The sequence below is a fragment of the Pelophylax lessonae genome (assembly GCF_965119305.1).
Source record: "Pelophylax lessonae genome assembly, chromosome: 2".
NCBI classification, from domain to species: domain Eukaryota; kingdom Metazoa; phylum Chordata; class Amphibia; order Anura; family Ranidae; genus Pelophylax; species Pelophylax lessonae.
In genome coordinates this window covers 57,524,179-57,547,639 of record NC_138769.1, presented here as the reverse complement: position 1 = coordinate 57,547,639, position 23,461 = coordinate 57,524,179, and the positions used below count along the sequence as shown (strand labels likewise).

Here is a 23,461-nt window from a genome sequence, read left to right as displayed (position 1 = left end):
AGGGGACTGAGGTGCAAGGAAGGGAGGCTGTGAAGGAGACTGAGATGCAAGTAAGAGGGGGCTGCAAAGGGGACTGAGGTGAAATGAAGAGGGGCTGTGAAGGGGACTGAGGTGCAAGGAAGGGGGGGAGCTGACGTAAAGGGTGTAGGTATCTGATGTAAGGTGGGTGTGCTTTGATGTGAAGGGGGACAGAGAACATTTAAGTAAAGGAAGCGCTGTGATGTAAAGGGGGGCTGTGATGTAAAAAGGGGGGACTTGGATGCAAAGAGGGGCTGTGATAAAGCAGGCACTGTAATGTAAAGGGGCTGTATTGTAAAGAAGGGCTTTACTTTAAAGGAGTGCTCTGATGTAAAGGGTTTCTGTATTGTAAAGGGGGGTTCTGTAATGTAAAGCGGGGGTTCTGCAATGTAAAAGGGGCGCTATAGTGTAAAAGCGGGGGCTATGATGTAAAGGGAAGGACCAATGACACTGATGTAAACGGGGAAGCTGTAATGTTATGGGGTGGGGCTGTAATGTGATGAAACCGAGTCTTCGCACAAACATGAGACTCGGACTTTTGCTGGATGAAAATTTGAATGGCCTGACCATACCCCTGCTATAAATAAATATTCACTGAAGTGATTTACCAACATGTGCAGATTATTTTGAACTGAAAAACTAGATTCAGAAGGGAAGATGGCTCCCGGGGAATGAGGGGCATCTGTTGACTATAGAGCTGGCACTCATTATTACCTCTTACGGGAAACATTAAATAGCCTAATCCTCACCCGATAACTTATCGGTTATGAGATATCAAACAGCATCAGACAATATCTATACACAGTGGTTCATACCTAAACATGGAGGGTATTATCAAACTACCAAACAATCAATTTTAGGCCAGAACTTAACTGTACCTTAGCATCACAAATGCTATTTAATTCATATTTAATATTCAAAGCAAACTCACCCATCCATCCATCCATGTCTCCATGCTTTATATTGCTATGAAATTACTTTGAAAAACACCACCCTAGCATTTCTAGCGGCGGTCATCCTAAATAAGGGCAGATGACTCATGTAACATTTATTTCCTTGAATTCATCTGTCCTTAGCTCAGGCTTTCAGGCCGAAGTTGTACTTAGCTGAGAAAACCTCTCCTAAAGCCTCATGTTATGTATGACATAATTTTTGCCTAGGCCAGATACTATGTAGCCACTCAGGCTGCTAACGTTATTGAATAACGTTAGCAGCCTGAGAGAGCTTAGTTTTGCTTTAAATACATGTGATATGTCTGAGAGAAGACAAACGGCCTAGAGTCTCTAAGAAGAAAATCATAGTCCAGATATTTTTTTTTTAGCACAAGGAAGATAAACATTTTATTCGTTAAAATGAGAACAAACCTTCATTTTTTAGGACCTGTGCCAATGCATGTTCTGTTTAACCTTCTAACCTACTCTTCCCCTGATCAATTCTGATTTTGGAGATGGGCTGAAGGGAGTATACAGAGGGAAACATCCCTCAAAGACCTGTTTTTCACTAACAATTAACTGCTTTAATATCATGAAATACCATGTGTCCTGTATATGAGCTCTTGAAGTATAAATGTGTATATGCAATATAATGCTTATTTATGTTTTTCTTTGTTTAGGTCATTCTGTCTATAGAGGAAGGCTATCGTCTCCCTGCTCCAATGGGCTGTCCAGTGTCCCTGCATCAATTGATGCTCCATTGTTGGCAGAAAGAAAGGAATCACCGACCCAAGTTCTCAGATATTGTGAGCTTCCTAGACAAGCTCATTCGGAACCCCAGCGCCCTAAACATACTAGTCGAGGATATTCTGGGGTAAGCTAGATAAAGGAAGGTGATATTCTAAAAATGCATGTCAAAAAACAAAAGAATATAAAGTCCCAGCTCACTTACCAACCAGCCTGCAACAAACTGAATTGTCCTGTCTAACAGTTCACCTTAAAATCAGGGTTATAATTTGCACACATTTGCAAATATATGCATAAGCTGCAGGGCCAGTTCATGACACCCTTGTGTACTGCAGTCCTAACTCTATACATTTTGAAAATGCAACAATAATTGTTTTTTTTTTTTTTTCTTTTCAATTTATGTCCATAGAGTTGGTATGTATAGAGGGTTGAAAGAGGTTGTATGCATGTATGGCAGATTGAGGCTCAGGAGACAGTTGAGAGTTGGGTGGTCTACTTAAATGCAATATATTATGCGTGCTTCCAGATTCTGCAGGGCACCCGTAGTTCAATCAAGCAAAGAATATAAGGAAAGAAAACTTTAAGAAACTATTTAAAGTGCTTCCGGAAAGTATTCACAGCATTTACAATTATTATAATTATTTTCCTCAAAATTCTACAAACAATTCCCCATAATGACAATGTGAATGAAGTTTGTTTTAAATCTTTGCAAATTTATTAAAAAAATAATAATAACAAATAAATAAAAATCACATGTACATAAGTATTAATAGCCTTTGCTCAATACTTTGTTGAAGCACCCTTTGCACCAATTACAGCCTCAGGTCTTTTTGAGTATGATGCTACAAGGTTGGCACGCCTTATTTTGGGCAGTTTCTGTAATTCTTCTTTGCAGGACTAGTTCTCAAACTCCATAAGGTTGGATGGGGAGCGTCGGTGCACAGCCATTTTCAGATCTCTCCAGAGATGTTCAATCTGGTTCAAGTCTGGGCTCTGGCTGGGCCACTCAAAAACATTCACAGAGTTGTCCCGTAGCAACTCCTTTGTTATGTTGGCTGTGTGCTTAGGGCCGTTGTTCGGTTGGAAGATGAACTTTCACCCCAGTCTGAGGTCTAGAGCACTCTGGAGCAGATTTTCATCAAAGATGTTTCTGTACATTGCTACATTCATCTTTCCCTTGATCCGGATGAGTCTTCCAGCTCCTGCTGCTGAAAAACATCCTCACAGCTTGATGCTGCCACCACCATGCTTCACTGCAGGGATGGTATTGGTCAGCTGATGAGCGGTGCCTGGTTTCCTCCAGAAATAAGGCTTGCTATTCAGGCCAAAGAGTTCAATCTTTGTTTCATTATACCAGAGAATTTTGTTTCTCATTATCTGAGAGTCTTGGCAAACTGAGACCTGTGTTGCAGTGCAAAGAGGAGGGGCTCAGTGCACTGAACACAGCACCAGTAGCAGCCAGGGGGAGCATGACTGAAATCTGGGGGGACATAGCCCACCCCAGCACCCCCTAGGTCTGGCCCTGGAGTATTGATGATTATAATCTGATATCTAAAAAAATGTTTGCATGCAAAAAAAATCGTTGCATTGTTTGGCTCTGGTCTGTGCTGCCTGCCTAACCCTTAAAAGTGTGTACAGTGCATCCAGAAAGTATTCACAGCGCTTCACTTTTTCACATTTTGTTACAGCCTTATACCAAAATAGATTAAATTCATTATTCTCCTCAAAATTACACAAGCAATACCCCATAATGACAACATGAAAGAAGTTTGTTTGAAATCTTTGATAAAAAATTAAAAAAATGACATGTAAGTATTCACAGCCTTGCCATGACACTCAAAATTGAGCTCAGATGCTTCCTGTTTCCACTGATCATCCTTGAGATGCTTCTAAAACTTGTTTGGAGTCCACCTGTGGTAAATTCAATTGATTAGACATTATTTAGAAAGGCACACACCTGTCTTTATAAGGTCACACAGTTAACAGTACAAGTCAGAGCACAAACCGAGCCATGAAGTCCAAAGAATTGTCTGTAGACCTCCAAGACAGGATTGTATTGCAGATCTGGGGAAGGGTACAGAAAATTGTCTGCAGCATTGACGGTCCAATTGAGCACAGTGGCTTCTATCATCCTTAAACGGAATAAGTTTGAAACCACAGGACTCTTCCTAGAAGTGGGCCGCCCGGCCTAACTGAGCAATCGGCGGAGAAGGGCCTTAGTCAGAGAGGTGATCAAGAACCGATGGTCACTTTGACAGAGCTCCAGCATTGCTCTGTGGAGAGAGGAGAACCTTTCAGAAGAACAACCACCTCTGAAGCACTCCACCAATCAGGCCTGTATAGTAGAGTGGCCAGATGGAAGTCACTCCTCAGTAAAAGGCACATGACAACCCCCCTGGAGTTTGCCAAAAAGCACCTGAAGGACTCTCAGACCATGAGAAAATAAATTCTCTGGTCTGATGAAACAAAGATTGAATTCTTTGGCCTGAATAGCAAGCGCCATGTCTGGAGGAAACCAGGCACCACTCATCAGCTGACCAATACCATCCCTTCATTGAAGTATGGTGATGGCAGCATCATGCTGTGAGGATGTTTCTCAGCGTCAGGAACTGGGAGACTAGTCGAGATCGAGGGAAAGATGAATGCAGCAATTTACAGAGATCTCCTTGATGAAAATGTGCTTCAGAGTGCTCTGGACCTCAGACTGGGGTGAAGGTTCATCTTACAAACAACAACCCTAAGCACACAGTCAAGATAACAAAGGAGTTGCTATGAGATAACTCTGTGAATGTCCTTGAGTGGCCCAGCCAGAGACCAGACTTGAACATCTCTGGAGAGATCTGAAAATTGCTGTGCAACGACGCTCCCCATTGAACCTGATGGAGCTTGAGAGGTCCTGCAAAGAAGAATTGCAGAAACTGCTAAAAAATAGGTGTGCCAAGCTTTTAGCATCATACTCAAGAAGACTTGAGGCTGTAATTGGTGCCAAAGGGGCTTCAACAAAGTATTGAGCAAAGGTTGTGAATACTTATGTGCATGTGATTTTTTTATTGATTTTTTTATTGATTTTTTATTTTTTTATCTTGCAAAGATTTCAAACAAACTTCTTTCACAATATCATTATGGGGTATTGTTTGTAGAATTTTAAGGAAAATAATTAATTTATTCCATTTTGGAATAAGGCTGCAACATACCAAAATGTAAAAAAAAGTAAAGCGCTGTGAATACATTCTTGGTGCACTGTATGTGAATGTGATCAACATTTTGCACACAAATTCAGTGTTCTATTTACATTGTGGGTAGCTGCACTGGGTAGGGGCCACATACACAGCATGATGCCATCTTTGTACAGCTATCTTAACCAACATGGCTGCTTGATTTTTGAGCAGACGTGTGACGTGTCAGCCTTTATAGTAGGCAGTTTACCATAAGTGACCCAATTATCAAAAGATTTCTCTTTAATTTGTTCTTATACCTGGGGTTTATGAAGCAATAATCCAGTCAAATGCTTAAAAAAGACCCACAAGTGGAGTTCTTTTGAATTTTATGTTGATATTTTTTTCAGTTCAGATTGAAAAGAAGCAATTGGGAAAAACAGAGTATTTTTGACTGTATTCAAAGGTGTAGAAAATAGTTTTTATTTTCACTTTGTTCCTTTCATTTATCTAGTTCATATTATTTTAAAGTCAACCGAATAGTATTTTAAAGCAATTTTCAATTGCATTAAGTTATTCTTATGATTTATTTATTTTTTTGTCACAATTTTGATGCCATGTACCACAATTGTGTGTTGCTGATTAAAAAGAAAAAAAGAATAAAAAAAAAAAAGAATAAAACTGAACAGAAATAAAACACAAAAATGTAAGTAGACATGTGGCTAGCATTAATAAAGTGTATTTAAAACCCAGTTATTATTTGTTGTTGTTGCTGTAGATATAATAGGGAAGGGTTATGTTTTCATAGCTTTCTGTGTCCCAGCTGGGGAGATTTAACCTCTCTATTAGTCCTGGTAACAATTGTCACTGGGACTGAAAGTGGTCAAGTATTCAACAATTTACAGATGCCACCAGAATTAAAAGGGAACACTTTCAATGAGACCTGTTCAGGTAACATCTTTGTAAAGCCATCCATAGATAGTTCCATGGATTGATTTTGGCACAACCAGCTCAAAGATGGTTCAAATCTTGGCTGGTTCAGCAGGGAACAGCTGAGATTCGAACCATCTATGGGCAGGCTAATTGTACCCATGTCGATCCATCGATCGACTTGGGTACAACCAGCATGTCGGATTTTTACATGCGATTATTGCCGACTTAAGGGAGGATTTCCTTGCTTCCCTTCTGCCCTGTTGTGTCCTAAGACAGAAAGGCTTATTTCACACACAGGCATTCGAATTGCAGTAAAACAGCTGGTTGATCTGCGTTTTTAGAGCCCCCGACCCCCCATTTACAAGCATGGTGCCGCTCTGATAGTTTCACACTGCCACAAATGTGGCAATTTCAACGCTCTGCCTGACAAACTCTCTCATGTGAGTGAATAGAGCCACACCACAATCATGAGCCAAATGTTTGGGTTGCAGTTGCAGCACTACCCCATAATGCCCAATTGCTGTTCGTCAATATAAAAAAAAAAGTACCAGGAGGCAGTAGCATCCCAGTCTTCAGCTTTCACCATCTTCTGAAAAGCAATCAACAATAGATCACTTCTCAGGGGTTGGTAGACAATGTTGCAAGTGTGAAAGGAGCCAAAGTAAAGGAAACTCTCCCCCATTTGGAACAAAAAAACTTGTAAGATGTATAATCGTTCCTACTCTATCCAAAACAAAAACATTTTGGCTTTAGATTTACTGTATGCAAACAAAGCAAATAGCAATTGTGATGTGCAGCACCCCACAACAACCAATTTGATTTCATATTGCTACAGCATATCAGTAGTATGCCCTGGGAGTTATCAGTAGCTCCCCTTTAAGGAGTGTAGCACTGCCCCCTTGAGGACTGCTAGATAATACACTCTCGGGTCCCCCTGGGTTACTGTTAGCAACACTGGCAGCCACAGATTAACACTTTACTTCTTTGGCTCAGTCAATCACCAGTCCAGGGGTATGTAGTTGTTTTTGGTGTTTTATTTTAAATAGGGATGGGAGAAGGGAAGAGTGGGATACTCCAAATTGAACTATTCACAAGTGGATGAGGACTCCTGTCTGAACGTACAGCCAGGCTGCAGATTCACCTTGACACTAGATGAATTTAGGTCAAGTCTCTATTCAGACAACTTAGTTGGGTAAATTATCTTCAGGATACATGCCTAGTATCCCCTTTCACTCCTCTGACTGACACCCGTCCTCTGACTATCCTACACTGGGGTGGCCCCCCTCAGGTCAGGCCCCTAGACACGATCCCCTGTACTCATAATACTGTTTTTCGAGGGTCTCCAGTGTCTATACCCCTCCAGTCAGTACTCCTGGACCTCTGGGTTCAGTTCCTTTCCTCTGGTCCCCAGGCCAACTGCCCGTGACAGTGTGCCACTGCTACAGAGGAGAGGCAGCCGCCACCCTCCCTCCGGAACTCTGCTCACCAGACCCTGCAGCACATGTGCTCCTGACTTTTATACAGTATCCCATAATGTACTGAGACAGCCCATCTCTACCAACCACTGGGACTGTATCAAAGCCTGTGTACCCATTGGTCAGGTTTTCTCCCACTGTCCAACATGCCTCCCTATTGGACCAGTGTGAAACTATCTAGACCCAATGAATCACACACTGAGCACACAGAACAGACCTAACTCACAGATACTGCTCTCTGGAAGGCTGAAAGCAATATAGATTTGCCTGCTGCTCCTCTGATAGGCAGACAGAGCCTTTCTCAGGGTACTCTTTCACTAGCACCTACCTAGGAGGGTGCTACAGGAGATTTACTAAAGCTGGAACACACAGAATCTGGTACAGCTGTGCATCATAATTAATCAGCTTCTAACTTCATCTAGTTCAAGTAATGGCCTGTACACACGTACCGATTGTCGGCCGTAAATATTCGGCCAACGTCCGATTGGCCGATTGTCGGCTTGTTAGTATGATGCTTCCGACAACCGACTGCAACTTTTCGGCCGAACAAAATCTGGTGTGCAGGCTATAAAATTTTTGTTGGCCAACAAAGAACGGCCGATTGTTCGTCAGTCAGTACAGATTTCGGCTGACAAAAATGTGATGATCAAGACTGGGCATGCGCAATGAAGAAAAAACACACAAAAAGTAGACCAGAACATGACATCACTTCTGCAGTTGGTTGTTGTTGGCCGACAAAATTTGTGTGCAGTCTTGAGCACTTTTCAACCATCACGACAGCACTGGACAAAAGACGGCCGATCGTTCGGCTGACAATCGGTGCGTGTGTACGGGCCTTAAGCTTTGAAAATAAACCCTAGAAGCTGATTGGTTACTATGCAGAGCTGCACCAGATTCTGTGTGCACCGGATTTTGTAAATTGCCCCCTTTGCATATCATCCGGGCTTTTAGCCTTGTCTTATGAAAACAGCACAGTCCAGTCTGGTTATACAAATTGTTCACTCGATGATATGTTCATACATTCATTTTAGACTGGGTATAAAGGAAGGGTTGATGAGTCAGTAATTTAATACCATGAATGATGTGTAAACTAAAGGGCAGTGGAATGCAGAGCATAGGATCAAGATCATTAAATTCAAACTACTATGACCTATGTACAGGGAAGTAAGTCAATGTATAGAAGAATGCAACCTTCATGGTTATAGCTGCTATTAATCTACATGCATGGAGCCAGCTGATGATTAAGAGGAGGCGAGGTGCACAATGGCTTAACGTGCCCTCTCTTCAGCAACAGCGTTATTTATTCAAGTCCTAAACTGATCATTGGAGTAGTAGAATGTTGCTGGGCTTTTTGTTCATTTACAGCACACTGTTATCCTGAAAGATCTCTTAATCATGGTAATTACAGCTATCTGTTACAATAACACAGTCCATTCAGGTATGAGCAGTGTCCATTATAAATGGTGATCACACCTGTCTGCCTGGCGGAACTCTAAATTCCTTCTGACAAATTGCAGCAGCTCTCTTCTTAGTTGGGGTCATTCTATTAATATATCATCAGCTCATCCCTCTATCCCCATTGTTTTGTCTCCATGCCTACCAGCAACAAAAAAGGAATAGCGATGGTGTTAAGCAAAAAAAAAAATAATAATAATTAGGCTCTGGGTGGGGAGAAATTGTCTAAAGTAATTTTTTTGTCAGTTCTTTTCTCTCCTCTTCTTAAAGGGTAACTCCACTTTCATGGAGAAAAAAAATCAGCAAATAAAAAAAAAAAAAATAATATAGTGTATACAATTGTGACACAAATCATATTGTAATTAAATGCTATTAGAAATTACCTTTCCTTTTCAATCTGCAGCTGTTGTAATTTTCTGAAAATGCAATGCAATATGGCTACCTGGAGCTGTTCTGTACACAGAATGTATACTGACCACACCCCAGAAACATCATTTCCTGCTTGTGTGATTGGCTCACCAATTTTCCCAGAAGTCTGCTTATGATACAAGTCAGGTTTCTGGCATCCCCTGCCAGGGCTGGCCCAAGACATTGTTCTGCCTGGGTCTGAAAATTAAATGCTGCCCCCCCCCCCCCCAAAAAAAAAGTCACGACCACCAAAAGGCCCACACAATTTTTATTTTATATCATTATAATTAAAACTAAGATTAAATGTATCAGGAAGTCAGATTTATATGCAACAGCACCTTGTCTAAGTACACAATTATGACATACCATTATGTTCAATTCCAAACCACAATCTCCAGTATTATTTTGTTTGTCCGAATGTCTGACGTCATTGCGCACTCCACAATCACATAAGGAACGTTCCCCGGAGGAGACCCTCCACCTCCTCATACTCCTCAGTTTGCACTATAGCCGGCAGAATGAGATGGGGAAATGCCGCCCGTAACGTGCCGCAAACTGATGACACCCAAAACTGCTGAAAAAAAAAAAATCTTGGACATCAATTTGCTGCCCCTCTCAAAATTCTTCCTGCATCCAATGGACCCAGTGGGACCCATGATAGGATCGGCTCATGTCTCCTGCAACAAAACTGTCATTTTTGGTGAGATACTTCCAATAGGAACACATCTAAAGGGATGCAGGCCCGCCAGATTTCCTCATTAGAGCCCTGCAGCTGCCACAGCTGATAGATAATTATGAAACCACTCCCATTAGACCCACTCAGCACAGAGACACAGAGTAAGAAACAATGATTTCTTCAGAATAATAAAAGGTAGAAATCTTCAATAAAGATTGCTAAAATCCTTGTAATGTACAGAGGTCACCCAGAGGGGAATGTTTTTTTCTCAACAAAAGTGGAGTTACACTTTAAACCACAGCTTACCATTTGTATATCTAGTACACAGGCAATGTAAGGCAAGCCATGCATGATGCAGTGGGTTGAATGAAAAAAAAAAAAAAAGAACGAATTCCCCCATCAAAATTTGATTCCCTTATCAATAAATCCGCTGATGGAATGTATAATCTTTTTTTGGCTTATTAACATCTTCACGCTTAAGAGGTTTAGGATGCCGGGAGGTGGGGGGAGTTTATGAACATGTGACTGCCGTGATTGGCTGTCACTGCGGTCATATGATCGTAAAGCTCCCAATCACAAGTTGCGATTGTGAACTTCCAGTTATCCACTGCCGACAGCTTCATCCATCCCAATTCACGTAAACATGCAGCCGCTGAGAGGCTGCATATTTGCGTCAGTGTTAATTTCGACGACTAAAACCGACTAAAACGTTTTCGTCGACTAAATTAACACAATTTTAGTCAACTAAAATACGACTAAAACTAAAACAATTCAGATGACTAAAATACGACTAAAACTAAAATGGCATTTTAATCTTAAGACTAAAATATGACTGAAACTAAAATGGCATTTTAGTCAAAAGACTATAACTAAAACTAAACCAAATTTGCTGCCAAAATTAACACTGGTGCATGCTCAAAGCTTAATACCATAAATAATAACATATTCAATTTTTCACTCCAGGACCAGCAGTAGTATATATTGAGTTTGGAAATTGTAGAGAAATGCTTAAATAATGCATTACAAGGGATTTAGATAAACATAAAAACACAGTACAGTAAAAAATGTTAACTATGCATGTTACTGTCTGAAAAAACATTGTTTTTGTGTATAATATGTATGTATTGGGGGCAGCAATATTTTCTCATTACATATTCAGACTCTGCTTCCTGCTACATGATGGTTCTGCTTCCCTGCTCCTTCTCATCTATAGGTCAAATAACTCATTAAAAGCAATGCATTCCCTGCATGACTAATATTTTATCTCAACAGTTGATAGGCAGGTAATTCAATTCAAACACAAAGCTCAGTCTAGTGGTGAATCTACAAATCTGTATACTTTATACAAAAACAAAAATAAGTGAGCGCATTAAAAGTTACATCAAACATTTTTTTTTACATTAATAATGTAATAACTCTGCAAATGTACAGTATACTTCCCCTACAATATTTGCTTTGTGCACTGATTTATAGTGGTTGTAAACCCTTCCATATACCCAATGAAGTAACTAGCCTCAAGTGAGATGAAACAATCATCCTCCATAAGTTGTATCTGTTTATCTGCAGTTCTGTCTTCTCTACAGCCATTCAAAGTGAAGACTTTATACAGCTTGTCTGAGCTTCCAGAAAGCAGAGGCAAGGAGCTGAGATTACACTCTGCAAAGCTCAGTGAGGAGAGCTCTGAGAGATGATTGGAGAGAAAAGCTACACCCCCCTTTCACACAACACACAGTAACAGAGCTGAGGCTGTCAATCACAGGCTCTGTGCTGGAGCTTTCTCCCTTCCTATAATATAAAAACGTAACTAAAACAGTATTTTTTTTACATAGCTTCATTTTTATTACTAAGCTCAGTGGCCATTCAGTTTGCAAATCTGAAACTGAAAATCTGTGCTGTTTTCTGTTTTAGAAAATCAGTCCCGTGTTTATTGGATCAGTCTACTTTAAATTAAATCAGTATTAAACCCAAAAGCAAACATTTATTACATTGCAGCCTACCAATTCCTAGATGGGATGGCTGCATATTTTTCTTTTTTACGCACCTTTCACACTGTGGAGTCCGTCGGCGGACTTAGTTTTTCTCAGCGGGGGATCAATCCGCTGATCCCTCTGCTGAGCAGGTGGATGAAAGCTGTGTCTCTGCGCTGTGTGCGAAGACACAGCTGTCAGGTACCGCTGTCCTCTATGGGGGAATCAGATGGGAACGGACCGTCTGTCCATTCTCATTCGATACCATCAGATCCGCTGGACGGATGGAAAATAGGGTCCAGATTTGACAGATCGGATCGGATGTCAGCGGACATGTCTCCGCTGGCATCCGATGCCCCAAAGGGATGTATGGGGCATTCGTTCAGATCCGCCAAAAAAACGGACAAGGGGATCTGAACGGTCGGCCTGTGTGAAAGGGGTTTAGGGCTTTCCTTCTTTCATTATAACTTGTTAATCCAGGCAGTTAGCCTATTATTTTTCAAAAGAATAAGCTGTCCTTGAGATGTAGCTACTAGCTGTAGTAACTAATAGTTACAGAAGCAAACCATTTACTACTGACAGAGGTGCTTACAATGATCAAAGTATATATTTTTATTGTAGAACCTTTAACCCAAAAGGAAAACAAATGTTTGCTGTAACTGAATTTTAAGTATTACCTGGAGTTTGGCTTCAGTTTGCTTAGTTTGTTTGTTTCTAAATATGCTTGTCCATCTATCACTCCCCTCCCCCATATAACAACAATGCTGTCCAAAGGTTCCCCTGTGCTCCTTCATCCAGAGTGCAGGAGATCTAATACAGGAGAGGTGTTACTGGTCAGATCACCAGGTGAAAACAGAAGGAAAATTACTAAAAAAAAAAGAAAATGAATGCAGCCACCTCATATAATGATTGATAAGCTGCAATGTATTTCATTTTTTTGTTTTGGTTTTAATACTGCTTTATTGTTAAAATGCAAAGGAAAGACACTATTCTTTGTATAAACAGTAACTCGCCTAACTCCACCGCACTGTGGGAAGATAAAGAGCTAAGTGTCGGTGCTCAGGCTGAACGTCCAAACCAAATGTTATATGAATAAAGCCGGCACACGAAAAGTCTTCTTCCAAGTAAAATACTTTATTCCAACATGGATAGCGGTGACAACATGACAAATGTTGACGCGTTTCGGCTTTACGCCTTCCTCACATGAGGAAGGAAGGTGTAAAGCTGAAACGCGTCAGAATTTGTCATGTTGTCACCGCTATCCATGTTGGAATAAAGTATTTTACTTGGAAGAAGACTTTTCGTGTGCCGGCTTTATTCATATACTATTCTTTGTATGGTTATACCATTTACAAACACTCTAAACTATTATTATGATTTTACCCCAACAAACAGATCTAGCCATAAACTAAAAGTAAGCCATTGGACTGTATCATACACATGGATAGAAGAAACTTTTCAGCCAATCATAGATGTGGATAATAGTTGGAAAGACCCTGGAGCAGGACCTGCACTGTTCACTTTGATGGAGAAGTACCACAAGTTGTCCCAGTTCGAGGATATGAGCTGATGTTTATATGTAACCATCTGGGCTGGAAACACTTTTAATGTGTTTTTCTTTTTCTTCTAGTTTGCCAGAGTCACCAGGGGAAGTTCCAGAATATCACTTTTTTGTCACAGTCACTGAGTGGCTAGATTCTATCAAGATGGGTCAGTATGCCAGTAACTTCATGGCAGCCGGGTTCACAACGCTGGACCTAGTTTGCAGAATGAGCATTGAGTAAGTCGTTATGTAATAAGAGACGTTTTTTCAGGGAAAAAAATTGTTTCCATTACATTAACCAGCAATGCTATTTATTCTTTATTTAACTTTTGTGCTTTTGGGAGTAAAGTAATGCCTGATTCAGGCTCGGTTCACACTGATGCAACATGGGATCCGACTTTTGAGACCCCAAGTCAGGTGATATGTGAAATGCAAGGTTTCCCTATAAGAGCTGTCTTAACTGATAATACAGAAGTCTGTCAGACTTTAGAAAAAGGTGCCTGCACTACTTTGGTCTGACTTTGATATGACTTCAATGCCACAGAGTGTAAAAAGTCATGTCAAAGTCAGATTCCAAAGTTGCGCTGAAAGTTGCACGACTTTGAAGTCGGGCTAGTGTGAGCCGAGCCTTAACCTCCCTGGAGGTATGATTATGTCAGGAATTACATGCCAAAAGCGGTACAATTCTTTTCATGGAAATTTGGCGTTATGTATTATAGACCTACAATTCTTAGTAATTACTGACTTAAACCTGACCAAAACAAGACTCTAGTAGACATCCCAGATGTGATAAATTTGAAACACAAACACGTGAATTGTAATCGAATCAATAATATTATTTTATTATTTAATATATAATATATATAATAAAATTATATTATTGATTAGATTATAATTCATGCATTATATATTATATATAGATATATGTGTGTGTGCATATATATATATATATATATATATATATATATATATATATATATATATATATATATATATACATATATATATATGCATATATATATATACCGGTATATATATATATATATATATATATATATATATATATATATATATGCATATATATATATATATATATGCATATATATATATATATATATATATATATATATATATATGCATATATATATATATATATATGCATATATATATATATATATATATATATATATATAATATAAAATGTGTTTTGTGCAACGTTTTTTTTTTTTTTTTTAATTTCCCTCCCTAGTTCCGCTCCCATGCAGCATTGCTGCTGCAGGGAACGAAACTAGGAAGTGATCAGAGCGACGGAGACCGACGGAGGAGCGGCGGGACTCTCGGCTGGCGGTCACAGCAATGAGAGATCATCGCTGGATCGCCAGGATAAGGTAAGAGAACACCGCTGCGCTCTCTGCAATCCACCCCGAGCGTGACTCGGGGTTACCGCTCCTGATATGAAAAACCAACCCCGAGTCACGCTCGGGATTACCGCTAAGGAGGTTAATCTGTTTTTGTCTGTATTGTTTATAACTCTTGTCTATGATGCCACATAGATTGCTAACAAATTAGGAATCCCTACACCTTAAGGTCCCTTTCAAACAGCCATTCCGATCAGGTCAGCTTGTCAGTTTTTAGGCGGACCTGATTGGATGCTCCATGCAGCCCTATGGAGTGGTGGATGTCAGGGGTGACATCTCCGCTGACACCTGCTGCTATCTGATCTGATCCTGTCCATGAAATCCAGACAGATGGAAACTCTATTTTCCATCCGTCTGAAGGATCGGATAGGATTGGATGAAAACAGACAGGCGGTCTGTTTTCATCCGATATCCCATAGAGGAGAGCGGGGGTATGACAGCTCTGTCTCTGCAAAGTAAGTAAAAGGACCTGCACCACGCTCTTCTTGGCTAGAAAACTAATTGCCAGGAAATGGATGCGAGAACACCCCCCTGAGCTGAGTGAGTGGGTGGCAGAGGTGAATGGCATTTTGCCTTATCATAGACTTATGTATAAGCACAGGGGCAACCCCGCCAAATTTAATAAAATATGGGACCGTTGGACACAAAGATCCGACACCTGCAACTGATCCCCGCATTGTGCCACTTTAAACTTTCTTGTTCACTTGCTAGCACCGCCTGCCTTACCGGTCTGCCATGATGGGCTGGTACCACAGTTTCTGTTAGCTGTTTTCATGCCATGCATGTATTGTAAATGCACAGTTCTTGCACATGTTGTTGTAAAACTCTTGGTCTTTTTTGTTTTGTTTAATAAACTCACTGTTTTGAAAAAAAAATAAAAAGGACCTGTCACCTGCCTGCTCAGCAGGGATCGGCGGATCGATCCCCGCTGAGCAAAACGAAGTCTGCCGGGCAGAAAGCCCATGTGCAAGGACCCTAACACACAGTGCATCATACATAACATGTAACTTTAGACTTATTGAGAAGCTCAAGAGGGCTATTGGAGCACCTTGATTTTGTCATTTTTATTATATTTGTGTGTATGGTTGGTATTTAAAATTAGGAGATGTCTAACAGCCATAGCTTATTCTTTATATGTGTCCTTGGGTTTATGTATTGTTTTATTTTTGGACAACTGATTTGATTGGATGCATTGACCTGCATTTTACAAAATTGCAGCATATAGACCAGTCCTTTTCAACCAGGGTGCCTTTAGCTTTCTTCAGGATTGCCTTGGCAAATTGCCTCAAAATTGGCCAAAAATTGTTTACAAGCCAGTGGGTGGATCAAGCCTCTCTTTCAGTTACACAAAGCCATGGGTTTTCATTGTGCACCATTACAACCATCTAGTCGCCGGCATCCTAACAATTAATGATGTCAGTTGGTAAGGAGGATATCGGCGCCTGCGCAGCATCCTTGTTTGCCCCATCCCTGCCCATCTCTGTCAGCACTGGGGTCAAATTAGCTGAGCAAGGTAGAGAAACTGAAAGAAAGGAGAAACATTGGAATACTAGTCAGTACTAGTTTGCAAAAGTGAGTATACCTTGGAAGAATAAATCACCAGTAATGTTGGATGTCCTACCTGTGTAGATGATTCTGTATTATAAAACATTATTTGTTTATTTTTTTTACATTTTAGAATGGGGTGCCCCGAGATTGTGCAGCATTTTAAAGGGGTGCCTTGGCTGAAAAAGGTTGAGAAACACTGATATAGACATAGCTAGTAGTGGTTAATCGCAATTACCTGGACGTGTTCTGTAACATCCTTTAAATATGTGATCGAAATATACAATACCATTTATAGTCAAATGGAGAACTTGACACTCATGGGATGGCACACAGGAATGGTAATAAACAAATATGTGATTATATATAATAAAACAACACAAATAAATTCATTAAAATGGCTTTACAAGCCTACAGTATTGAATGTGGGGGTAACCTAAAGTCAATCCAAAATGCAACATCAAATATAAACAAAAAAACAAATATCTTACCACCAAGGTCCATCCAGCTTTATGCTGAATGACTGTTACCCACTAAAAGAGATTAAACAAATATAATAAAAAATTACATGGATGGCAAGGAAAATCCACAGGTGCAATGCTATACAACAGATTCTGCCTCATGCACTTCTGCAACCCACCAGAACTGCCCAATGGGAAACTTCTCTCTGGGTGAAAGAGAACAGCTGGGCAGGCCAGTGGACAAAGATTCCTGGTACCTGTATGGTCAGAAGATCTACCAATCAGCAGTCTGTAATCACGCAGTACCTAAAAGCACCAATACAATAAAGAGCAAATATCAGCAATACAAATCAAATACTTAACCACTTGCCGACCGCCGCACGACTATCTACGTCGGCGGTCAGCCCCTCACAGGCAAAGTGACGTAGGGCTACGTCACTAGCTTGTGAGGGTCTAGGGAGCGAGCGCGCGCCCCCGGAGGCGCGCTCCCGCTCCCGAGTGGTCACGGACCCCCCCGCGCGTGTGACCGGCGGACCCGATGTCCGCCGGCCACTCTGCGATCGGCGGGGGAGAGGGAGAAAGTCAGGCAGCTTGTGTAAACAAGCTGCCTGTCATTCTCCTCGCTGTATGAGAGCTGATCATCTGGATCTACTATGTAGATCCGTTGATCACTCTGCATACAGCTGAAGCCCCAGCCAATCACAGTTAGAATCACGCCCCTAGGGACACACACAGCCCCTCCCTCTCAAATAAAGTTAACCCCTTCACTACCAGTGTATTTTTACAGTAACAGTGCATATATATAGCACTGATTACTGTAGAAATGTCACTGGTAACCCCAAAAGTGTCAAAAATGTCAGTCAAGGGTCCGATCTGTCCGCCGCAATGTCGCAGTACCGCAAAAAAAATCGCAGATCGCCGCCATTACGCGTTAAAAAAAAAACAACAAAAATGACAAAAATCTTTCCCTTAGTTAGTAAACGCAATAACTTTTGCGCAAACCAATCAAAATACGCTTTTTGCGATTTCTTTTACCAAACATAGGTAGCATAAAACAAATTGGCCGAAAATTTTAAAAAATTTTGATTTTTACATTTTTTTGGGGGGGAATTTCATATAAAAAAAAGGGAAAAATATTGCTATTTTTGCAAAATGGACGCTCTTTTTTTGTTTATAGCGCGTGATCAAAAAATCGCACAGGTGATCAAATACCGCCAAAAGAAAGCTCTGTTTGTAGGAAAAAAAGGACGCCAAATTCGTTTAGGTACAGCGTCGCACGACCGCGCAATTCTCCGTTAAAGTCACGCAGTGCCGAATCGCAAAATACCCCCTGGTCAGGAAGGGGGTAAAATCTTCCGGGGCTTAAGTGGTTAACTAAACCCCATCCACAACAGGTCCTGTAAAGGAATCAATGAGTTCCCCACTAAAGGCTTAGGTTCGTGTTCGAAAAAATCTACCTGGATGAGTGGTGAAACATTTCAACATTACTAAACAGATGTTCAGTTGCATGTGTACAACTACTACTAACTGTACCAGATACAAAACAGGACCTAAATAAAAAAAAAAAAGGGTTCATAGACATACAGGACCTTTTCACAGCATCCTATAAAGCAACACATAACATATTAACCACTTGCTGCCCAGGCCAATTCTGTGAATTCTCACATACAGTACATGTTAAAATCAGCATTTTGTTTGCTAGAAAATTACTTAGATATTTTTTTAAACAGAGGCCCTGGATAATAAATTGGTGGTTGTTGCAATTTTTTACATCACACGATATTTGCGAGGCCATTTTTAAAAAGCAGATTTTTATGAAAAAATTAATTTTTAAAAAATGTAATGCACACAAGCACAATATAATATCCAATGTGTTGATAAATTATAAAAGATGATGTTGCACCCAGTAAATACATACCTAACATATCAGCCTTTACAATTGCTCATGTCCGTGATATGCAACAAATTCTAGTACATAAAATCATCCATAGATGACCCTTTAAAGGCCCTTACAGGTTACCAGTTTAGAGATAAATATGAGGTCTGGCACTAGAATTATTGCACTCACTGATGTTCATGGCAACACCTTACATGTGTTATGTGATCACTGTTTACATTAGCATGCCAGATGTTCACATTCACATTTGCGAGCATAAAGGGACAGGGACACGGTAACATTTATTTATTATTATTTATTTAATTTTTTGGGGTTTTGGACACTGTCAATTTTTTTATCAGGTTATTGCTATAGCTATTGGTATGAACAACATCCCTTGTGATAGCATGGGAAGTGACACATACTCTTTACTGAGGGATCTGGGGTCTATTAGATCTCAGATCTTTCTTTTGCCCTCCAGATGTAAACATTTGAAAACCAACAGCCAAAATGTAAGTGTCAAAATCCTGATCTCTACCGGTTTTTATACACAATAGAGATGATCAGGGAATGGATGTTCCTCCCTCATCTCTTTTGTCAGCCAATGCGACTGCCAACAGTGGCCGTGGGCTCCCCGGTGGGATGAGAGAGCCTGGAAATAGTAGCGCCGGGAGGGGGTAAAAGTGATCGGAGGGCTATTTAGCTCTAATAAACTTTTTGTCTACAACATGTACCTGTTTCATGTGTTAAGTCATTTTTTATTTTTTTCAAACAGTGACATCAGAAGAATCGGAGTAACGCTCATTGGACACCAGAGAAGAATAGTGAGCAGTATACAGACTTTACGATTACAGATGATGCATTTACAAGAAAAAGGATTTCATGTATGAAAGTAGTAGAAGCAACTGTTTTGTGCCTCAGTATTTCTTTACCAGAAGATATTCTTACTCCTCATATTGGATTCTCCCTCTCTAGACTTTGGAACTCTTCTTAAGAGAAAAAGAGAAAGAGATCCTGACACTTCTAGACTGAAGTTTTTGAACACTTTACATAGATATGTCTTCAAGTTACTGACAAATAGAATCCTGGGCCCCACAGCAAGACTTCTCACATCTTATGAGTGTTGAGGCATGGGTGTGCGGCATTGTGTGACAACCTCTTCCATTCGTTCATGAACTCTGTAGCAATTTTGGCTAAGTCTAGCTTTCATCTGGTGTAGCAAATTTAAATGGTAATAGTTTAAGTGGCTGCAGGCCTGTTTTTTAAATATTGTAACTGTTATTATAACATAATGGTTTTAAAAAATAAGAAAATAGCAACTATTTTCAGTGATAATTGGATTTAGATATTAAAGTGTACCTGTAATTTACATTAGAGGCAGCCATTTTGTTCATACCTTCCAACGTTGCTCTTTGGTAGAAATCAAGTTTTGTAAAATCTTGGAAGGTATTGATATAAAGATACACTGCTAAATCACATAGTTTTCAGATTTCATCATAATCATTAATATATTCTGTTTAATATAAAATCTAAAGGACACAGACAATTTTTAATTCCAGGTTTCAGTAGGAAATGTCCTAGATTAATTCTAGAAGACCTATGATTGATTATTAAGACTCTGTTACTTTGCTGATAAGGGCCGAAAAGTTTTCCCGTAAGAAAAGCCCCATGTTACCAAGTGATACCTTTCCTGAATTGCCCCACCACTCTGTTCTTCCTCAGAACTGGAAGTCCTAACACTGCACAAACTTCGTGTTGGTCAGTATCAAAGCTTACACAGGGTTAATGATCTCCTCCCCTCTTTCACATGACACTGTTCAGGCCTGGTGATTGGACACTCAGACCCGATCACTGTACCCTGGGAAAAAGAAAGAGGTAAAAAGCTCCTTCATACGCAGGGAAACCAAATATTTTCTCCAACTTTAACTCCCCAAATAGCCGAAGTGACAGATTCTCTTTTAATGAAACAATGGGCTTCTTATAGGGCAAACTCTGCATTAAAGTGAAGCCCTAATTACCTAATTAAATTGCAGCATTGTGCCTCTGTTCAATTGATCTTTGTCACACTGTATTGTGTAGTTAACACCATACGAAACACATAAAAAGACCATTTTTTATAAGTTTTCTAATTGCCAATGAACAACTTAAAATTGCTTAGTAACTCTAGTCTAAATTCATGATATTTGTAGGATCCTCATGTACAAGACCTGTATTAAAATAATTATCCTTCTTCAATAGGGCAGTGAACACTGGTAATGCACAAAGAACAGTAAACCATTGCGACCAATCTGGTTTCACAATCCATCTTTCAGAACTGTTATGGGCCATACACACTATACAATTGTCTTTAGATTTTTTCCGTTAGATTTACAAAAACCATATAGTATAAGGTCAAATCTAAACACTTTCAGTTTGTATGCAATCAGGCAGGCCCTTGTACCACATAGTTGAAGGTAAATCTAAAGGAAATCTAACAACAAAAGTTGTATAGTGTGTATCCAGCTTTAGAGTAATTAAAGCTGACCACTAATTGGTAGATTTGTGTTACTGAATTTTGGTGGTGTTCTCTGCTAGAAACATAAGCAGGAATGTGTCTGCAGCCCATAGCAAGCAATCTCAGCTGTCATTCTTTTACTGTGTGTTAGCAGGTGGAAATAATATCTTGTTGCTATCAGTAGTATAAACACTTTCATTTTAGACACTGATAATACACAAGCCAATAATGTCTGAAAGTTTAAGATGGCCATACCGATAGCGATTTGTGATCAATTTTGATTTGAGCAATCTCAAACAAGCTTCCTCTTATCTACTAAAATATTGATCAATGCAAAATACAGTACTGTTCCACATTTTTGTAATCAACTGAAAATATTGATTAAAAATAAAATTTAACAGTATAAATGTAAACAATCTATTAAAAATGATTATTTAATTGATCTAAATTAGATCAATTCTCCAACTCATGCATGTATATTTGCCCAGTCGAGCAACTAAACTCCACCGTTGCCATCATTTGGCAGAGTCAAAATCAATTAGGAGCTCACTAAATCTATCAAATAGGAAGGTCTTTGGTTTACGATTTTCATTCAATTTGATCAGCTTAGTCATATCAAATGATTGATTGATTGATTGATTGATTGATTGATTGATTGATCATATCGTAATTTGTGTGGCCACTGTTAGATATAATATATTTCTGACTTTTAATATACTCACACTTGAGACCAGTCTACAAAATTGCCATTTTATATATGTATAGGTATAAGATCTTGTATACAAATCCAGCTGAAGCCCGTCTCTTCTCCATCATATATTTCTTTATAAATGGATGGAAGAAGAAGTGTGAAGTAGGACATCATATGGAACTATTGTTCTCCATGTAAAACTGTCAACTTTGCACACAACCTGCAATGGAAACATTTCAGAAATCATAAGAAAAAATACCAGAAAAAAGAAATTTTGCACACTTTTCTTATGTTTTTCTCACTGTTTTTTGCAACCTTGATACATTTTTGCATTGAGAACAATTCCTCTTTATAATCTCCTTCTCTGCTCTCCCGCATTTCTATGAAATTATGACAGGATGGGAATGGAGAACCATGTACTCATACCCCAAGGTACACTTTAAGATTTAGTCACTTAGTACATAAACTTCCACAAAAAAAAAGCAGCTAATGTTAGCCAAATCACAATTCAGGAGAATACTAGGTATGTGAAAAGATTTGTTGTAGTGAGACTGTGTGTATGATTACGTGAGCTCAATAACAAAGTGTACTTCCTGAGGCCCAGGATTGAATTGTCCATATAATCAATACTCTATATTCTTGTACTTTTACAGTTTAGAACCAGAAAAGAAAAAAATCTTTGTCTTCTAGTGTTTTTACTTCATCTATGCCTCTCCAGAGCTTTCCAGAAAAAAAAAAAAAAATAAGTTGTAAGAATGGGAGTTTTGGTAGTACTATGAGCAGCCAGTTAAGGACAGCACAGATAGGACTTACCTCTCTTGTGTTTTCTAGAGACTATATAAAAGCACATGGTATACTAGAGAATAGGAAATAGATTATATATAAATATATATATATATAAATGTTTCAGTACTCCATGTTTTATTTTCATGTATTATTATGGAAGACGTCTTTCTTAAGAGAGAACAACCTTGCTTTTTTTTCTCATGTACAGTGGCATATAGTGCCTTTCTACAGGGTCTGTCATAATACCACAATTGCTGCTTTTGAAAGGCCCAATAAAAGTAATCTTGAAGGTCATTCAAAGTCATTTCAAATTTTCTTCTGAGCAATGGGAGAAAACTTCAATCTGTACAGGAATCCAGCCCGATGGCGACAGCACTTAGTACATTGTTAGAGTCTGAGTCAATGCTTATTGAATTAGAATACAAACCTATACTGGGGGGGATGTCTAGGTTGCCATTGTTGACATCCTTCCAAACATGTTAATTGTCTGGCTGTCCATGGCTTCATAACCTTAAGCAGCAATTACTCCTGAAGTTATTCCAGCAAGCTGCAGCAAACTACGCCAGAATAAACTCATATCTCTTGATCCACATAGCTGTTAGAGTGCTGTAACTTAGACATTAGTCAAGCCATTGGATCAACATGACACTTGTAGAGGAAGTATTTAGCAATGGCAGCCTACATAGTCCTCCCAGTAAATGCTCACTTTAAACTACAATAAACACAGATGGTGTGATTACTTAAGTAAGATCAAAATGGTTTTGCAAAGTGCATGTTTATTCAAGTTAACAAATAAGGTGAAGCTGTGATAACTCTGAATATCCAATCATATGCAAAGATAATAAAAAATAAATAAAACTGTATTTTTTGCTTGCATGATT

At 39.5% G+C, this 23,461-nt stretch overlaps 1 protein-coding gene across 2 annotated transcripts in view; it reads left to right on the top strand.

The window, feature by feature from the left end:
- The window catches only part of EPHA6 (EPH receptor A6), a 1,374,331-nt gene extending 1,354,038 nt beyond the window's left edge, over positions 1-20,293 (top strand). For both annotated transcript variants that reach the window (XM_082246035.1, XM_082246036.1), the window contains 3 exons: positions 1,631-1,824; positions 13,397-13,546; positions 19,385-20,293. In XM_082246035.1, the coding sequence (XP_082102161.1) occupies positions 1,631-1,824; positions 13,397-13,546; positions 19,385-19,499 (459 nt within the window). In that variant the 3' untranslated portion in view covers positions 19,500-20,293. The remainder of the gene's footprint in view (positions 1-1,630; positions 1,825-13,396; positions 13,547-19,384) is intronic.
- The last annotated feature ends 3,168 nt before the right edge of the window (positions 20,294-23,461 follow it).